Source organism: Triticum aestivum, chromosome 2B, assembly GCF_018294505.1.
Source record: "Triticum aestivum cultivar Chinese Spring chromosome 2B, IWGSC CS RefSeq v2.1, whole genome shotgun sequence".
Taxonomy (NCBI): Eukaryota; Viridiplantae; Streptophyta; class Magnoliopsida; order Poales; family Poaceae; genus Triticum; species Triticum aestivum.
The window spans coordinates 26,106,199-26,112,867 of record NC_057798.1 but is presented as its reverse complement, the minus strand read 5'-3'; the positions used below and the strand labels follow the sequence as shown (position 1 = coordinate 26,112,867).

The 6,669-nt window shown below is 43.3% G+C and overlaps 1 protein-coding gene and 1 pseudogene across 1 annotated transcript; both read right to left on the bottom strand.

The window, feature by feature from the left end:
- LOC123038817 (calnexin homolog 1-like) lies at positions 1–2,387 on the bottom strand (annotated as a pseudogene).
- On the bottom strand, positions 2,194–3,194 carry LOC123043223 (uncharacterized). Its single transcript, XM_044465601.1, has one exon. It carries the CDS (start codon positions 3,151–3,153, stop codon positions 2,419–2,421), a length of 735 nt encoding a protein of 244 aa, XP_044321536.1. The 5' UTR covers positions 3,154–3,194; the 3' UTR covers positions 2,194–2,418.
- Between the last annotated feature and the right edge of the window lie 3,475 nt (positions 3,195–6,669).

The following is a 6,669-nucleotide window of genomic DNA, read 5'->3' as shown; positions in this document are numbered from 1 at the left end:
CTGCAGGCGTAGCTCCGGGTGAAGGTAAATCTGTTTCCTTCTTGATAGGGCCTTTACCACTAGCAGCTGAGTCTGCGGATATGTTGTCATGTTGATAACATGATCAAAATGAGTTACAGTCAGTCGTTTGTTCAGGTTTTAGGCAATACTGTAATATCAAGTGTGGAAAGAATAACGTACCACTTGCTCCTTGCCACCAAAAAGGGTTTTGAAAGGGTTCTGAAGAGTACAGTCACAACGATGACAATAACTGAGGCCAAAATCGAAATTAGAATGTTTGGCTGTGTCTCTCCCTTCTCAATCACATCCCTGGAAACAAAGAGAAATTAGATGTCATTTTCAGAGAAGACACCAAACTGTTTGAACACAGGATATAAGAAAGGATCTTGAGCCCTACAATGATCTTGGTCCTGTATGGTTCCAACAACGGGATGTCTGCAACCTTGTACAAAATGTCGAAGATCCTCTGCAGTGTGCAATACCAAATCGGTCAGTGATAACATGCAAGCAGTGATACAATGAAGGATTTAATAAAAATAATTGCTGGAGATACGGAACAAAACATGAATCTGACAATGTCAAGAAAGGTTGTTGCTTCACTGAAGGGATGTCAAACATTTAATGTATGGAAAACATCAGAAGAATGAATTACCTGGAAGCCCTTATGATGCACCTGCTGCAGCCTCCTCAGCCTTCTGCTTTTCCTTCTCAACATCAAACTTTGGCTTCCATGTCTTCTCCAGGATAGATGTGGCTACCTTCTCATCATCGGCAATAAGAATGTTCTCAAACAGGATGCCATCATGCATTGTCCAGATCTCAATTCAGATAGCGGCAATTGGATCAAAGTCAGGCTTGTCAAGCTCAAAGTAGTACTCAAGGTTGGGGATTTCTTGGGGCTTCCAGATTCCCTTGTAGTTGGGGTTGTCAATCAAGGGGGCATGCCACTTGCCCTTGTAGGCAGGGTTATCCTTCATTGGCTTCTTCCATTTACCACATCCAGGTGCCTCTTTGCACTTGGGGTCGGTTATCCATCTTTGGTGCCTCCCATTCGCCATCCTCCTCATCATCCCAGTCCTATCAGGACTAGCAGCCTCTGGATCATCAATTTCCTCAGGCTCATCATCCAACCATCCTTCTGGCTTGGTGGCCTTCTCATCCACAATTTCAATTGGGGCATTCTCATCCCAGTCATCAGGCTTCACGGCATCTGGATCAGGGATTTTAGCTCTCTCATCCCAGTCATCTGGCTTCTTGTTGTCAGGGTCAGGAATAGTCTTTGATGGAATAAGTTTGCTTTGCGCTTCTCCTCCTCGTTATCCGGCTTCTACGACCATGAACATGGCATTGCTGCGTTTAAACATGAATTCTATATGGCAACAGGCTAAGTTTAACGCAGCAATGCCAATTCAGTAGGAAGAAAAACAGGGCATGAACATGAATGAACTATATGGCAAGAGTTGCAAAGAACATGATTTTAACACCTAGCAATCTACTAATCGCTGTACTCACAAATCAACATTGCATTCGTACCATAAGAATCCCGGCCGGCCAAAAAAATCAAGTCTAAGGTTGCCAAGCCATAAATCAGCTAGTAATGTTAGGTAGTGAAGAGCGAGATGCTGCACTTTGCGTCGATCATATGTTGTGCTAGCAGGGAACGGTTCATAAAGGAACAATTTTAATTAACTCAATGCAGAATCATGGGGATATTGATATAATTACCCCAATGCAGACAGTTGCTGTATTTTCTCAATGTTGCAAATGCAGTTCATCTACAAAAATCACATGACATAAAAGGCAAGAAGACAATACAAAGTCAATTCTCCTCTCAAAACATATTGCATGTACTCTCAAAACATACAATCGTCTCACAGCCTTAGCAGATCAGATTCAGAGTCAGAAACGCAACCACCCGCTAAACCCATCAAATAAAACAATCAAGCAATTACCTTTGTACTCTTCCTTGCAGGAGATGACCCAGCCCCCCGTCAAAGCAAAGGACTAGTGGAACAACTGCAAAACACACACAGAACATCACAAATCTCACCCAAAATGGAGCCAGAGAGATCAATCACAAAACAAAGCCTCGATATGCAGATTTATAGAATGGTAACTCTGTTTCCTTGTCGATAGGACCTTTAGCACAAGCAGCTGAGTCGATCAAAATGAGTACACAGACAAATTTCATCATGATATCACAAAACAAAACCTCGATATGCAGATTTATAGAATGGTCAAGATCTTGTGTCCCCAGGAAAAACATACATAAAGGGCAAATGATGGGACATATGTCCAGTCTTAGTAACCCCAGCCAAGATTGACAGAGTCTAATAACTTATCCCTGACAGAAAACAAAGGTTCACCCGATACACCATATACTGCATGGTTACAACATACACTACACAGTACTCATCTCTACTGGCCGGTGGCGTCGATCTTCTTCAGGAGATCTTCTTTCACATATTCCATCTCCTTGTCCACATAGACGCAGGCGGTGCTCTTGGTTCCCTGCCCTCCACCAAACCACATGACCGAGAAGGACACGAGAGCCAGTGCCAAGCCTGACGAAAGGACAAGTCCACATACTTTGATCGAGGTCATCCCAAGGTCGAGCGAGGCGTCATACTTGGGCTCGGAGATGTCTTTGTTTATCTTGTCGACGGTGGCGGTGATAGAGTCAATTTTGTCGAGGGTGAGTCCGAAGCGATCCTTCCGGTCGGCTTTCACCCGGCGGATCTCGGAGCGGACCTTGTCAACGGTGGACTGCGAACAGAGGCGGCGCGGGGTGAAGTGGGCGCGGGGTGGAGTGCGCCTGAGGATGGGGAGACGGGCGGTGGCGCTGGGGATGGGGGCGCCGGGGCGGTGGAGGGCGGTAGCGGTGCAGATGGGGACGCCGGAAGGGTGGAGGGCGGCGACGCGGGCAGTGGCGGTGGAGATGGGGGCGCCGGGGCGGTGGTGGAGGGCGGCGACGTCGGGGCGGTGGTGGAGGGCGGCGACGGCCGGGCGGTGGTGGAGGGCGGCGACGGCCGGGCGATGGTGGAGGGCGGCGACGGCCGGGCGGCGGTGGTGGGCGGCGGCGGCGACGGCCGGGCGGTGGTGGTGGTGGGCGGCGGCGGCGGCGGCGGAGGCGGCCCGGCGAATAGCCTCCATGGCTGTGGGGGAGAACTGGAAACCCTAACTAGTGGCGCACTCGACTGATCTAGGAGGAGGGGCGGCCCTTTTATTTCGCGGCCGGGAGGGATCGCCACCGTCCGATCAGATCAGATCGTCCAGCATGCTTTGGCTGGCTCGGTCCACGATCAACTGGGTCTGGTCTTTGGGCTGAAAAAAAAACTTGTCTAACCAAACTGGTGTTGGACACTCGTTTTCATCACAAATCTTATACATAAACTAGTAGTAGAATGTCCGTGTGTTGCCACTGGCTTTTAGCTCTTTTCTGGTTGTACGACTCGGGACCTTGTCGATGGATTCTTTCTGAACATCGACACAATCCATCTCTACCTCTCTTATACTCTGCAAAAGTAAACAAAAGTACACCTTTTGTATTATCATGTGCAACATATATATAAGGAATAACAATTATCTGTATGCATCTCATTGTGTAAAACTCGATGAGTTTTGAGTCTACTCGATCGTAGATACGTCCATGACTTTGTCAATCAACTTTTTTTGTGCCGTATGTCTTTATCTCTAACCTATAAAAGTGAACATATAAACATATATTAAAAATATAAAAGACAAAGTGTCATCTCACCCTACCATTGCTTGGCATCCTTTCTAAACTTTATAATATCTATGAAAAAGTCCTCACATACTCCGAGAGATGATGGCGTATTGTATATCTGAATGGAAAATGAGATGGTTATCACTACCTCGAAGGATGATGGCATATTGAATTTCTTATTTGCGATTAATGAAAGATGCATGTTGTTTTATGGCAAGTTTATCTCTCCTTATTCTTCAACCTCAACAAATATAATGTTTTTATGCCCAGAAGAAACATAAAGAGAAACACTCATTCATTAAACTTCTCCCAATTAATTATGGTATACCCACTTGTTTCTACCAAATAATAATGTGGGCATACAAATTCTAGTAAGATAACGGTGTGCTGATATATAGAGTAAAAAAGGACATAAAACAATGGTAGTTAAATAAACATTCTCTCATGACCGTCATGCCACCCTGAGAGAACCTTCCTCTCTATCGCATGCCTCCGCTCTCAATTTAGCGCATGACTTTGACTTCCCAACAAACTTGCATTTGGAAATGGTAGTGAAATTACAAGTCTTGAGTTATTCGTCTCTGACCATGCTATAGGATGCTTAATGCATGTGCATTGCCATGGAATAAACAAAACTACAGACCCAAATGTATGTCGTTCACGATGGCATAAGGTTCCATTTACATAGGGACACATACCATTATCTAATTTGTTTTTATCTGTGACAATCATCATGTCTCCTTACAAAACAACTCCTTGTAAACAAGGCAACCCTTCCAACCCTTGACTTCCTCACTTCACACGCTTGCTCTACCATCATTTTAGCTTCAAAAGTCTTATCATTTCGTGAAATATGATACTGTGTTGTATCTCTAATTTTAAAATGAAATATGCCTCACTTGTCATCAGAGATGTCTTATTTACAAGATGCCTATAGTGCAATAACAGTATTCTTCTCTCTTATTATTCGCCGGCAAGAAAGATAATATTTCTGTGCTTGCAAGAAACGTGAAGGAAAAATCACATTGTGTATATATGAGAAAATCCAACTGAAACAAAGGCCTGCTTAACTAAAATATGTGTACATTAGTCATAGGTGAGTGTTGACTTAAACGACAACCTAGTTTGTCTCCACGGTGGCCTCCTCATGGTGGTTCAGTAGCGAAGTTGTAGTCCTCAACCCATGCGCTAGAACTGGATAGCTACCATGGGAAAGACAAATATATCATTATTTGATTACATTCTCTTTTAGTTTGTAAGTATATACATGGTAGAATCTGAATATATTTTTTAGCTTTAATCTGAATAATTTTATCTACTACATTTGCAGGCTACAGAAGTGATTTAATCTAATTATGGAGAATGTTCATATGTTTGAGTAGTCATTAAGAAATTGTTATCAAACTATCAATAAAGGAATTGATCCAAAATAGAAACCTTCACTTGTTCCTACTGACCATTTAAAATAAGAAGTAGTGCATCAAATTATTTAATAGTGTGTGAGCCAATTCCCTAATTTTCTAGAAGAGAAAGGCTTGCACTTTTTAGTATTCGTAATTTCAAGATATGGAAACCTTACACGCGTTTCCAAATTCAATAACAAAAGGATCCACAATATGAACATGTCAGTAAACAAATGAACAGTCTGCTCCTACCAACATTGTTTCGAGGGTTTCCACCCCCTCCCACCACAGACCTCCCCACCCCACCCCCCTTTGATTTTTTTTGTTTTCTACCCTCCCCTTCGGCAAAATAAAATGCTTTAGCCCTGCTGTTGGGGAACGTAGTAATTTCAAAAAAATTCCTACGCACATGCAAGATCATGGTGATGCATAGCAACGAGAGGGGAGAGTCACTAGTAGAAAAAAGGTCAAATGTGAAGCACAATAGTGCCGGTTGGAATTTCAGCCGGCACTAATGTGTACACTAGTGCCAGTTCGTGGCGGCGATCAACAGCACCGGTTCGTGGCGAACCTTTAGTACCGGTTCATGCCACGAACCGGTACTAAAGAGGCTGTGTCAGCCTGCGGTCAGGCTATGGCCCCACTATCACCATTTAGTGCCGGTTCGTACCACGAACCAGTACTAATGAGGTTATGGCAAGCTGTTTTTAGTCCCACCTCGCTCCCCTAACAAGCCTTTTACCACCTTAAATATGTTATTTCTCAAACTATCACAAGCACTTGGTCTTCATTGAACTCTATGTGTAGAATTTGTGGCCGCAATATGAGTCTTCATCGGTTTATAAATCGTTGATGACTCATATTGACAATTCAGATTGTACACACAAAGATCATTGATGATCAAAGTATTTTTGATGTTATAAGATCATATTGACAATTTAGACTGTAAAGAAATATAAGATCATGATCTAAATGCTCTTATATTTTTTGCGTTCAGTATGCACCATTCAAAGCGACGCCATCAACTTTCAACCGTTTATGCCTTCATTTGCTATTTTTCATGCATTTAATGATTTGTTTTGAGAACTAAATGACCTGGAAATTGAAAAGCACTACAAATGAACTCTGAAAAAGTTGAAACTTGGCATGGTATCATCATTTCACCCACATATCATGTTCAAAAAAGTAGAGAGGGTTACGGCAAAAACTGGATGCACTTCGTTTACAAACTGGACAATCTCTTTCGAAGTATTCGGGTTTATGAGGTTATGGCAAGCTGTTTTTTAGTCCCACCTCGCGAAGTGAGAGGGACTAAGAGCGGTTTATAAGCCCTGAGTGCAGAGACGATAAAGAAGAGGCTCAATGCTCACGTTGCTTAGCTTCAAGCCTTCAGGAATACGGTAGACTGCATGGAGCTATGCGCAATGCAATTTACACTATTCCGAAAGGCTTGAAGCAAATTAAGAAGAAGAAGAAGAAGAAGAGGAGGAAGAATAAGAGGAGGAAGAAGAAGAAGAAGAAGAAGAAGAAGAAGAGGAG

Coding starts and splice junctions, on each gene's coding strand:
- LOC123043223 (XM_044465601.1), bottom strand. CDS start 3,153: ATGGAGGCTATTCGCCGGGCCGCCTCCGCCGCCGCCGCCGCCGCCCAC.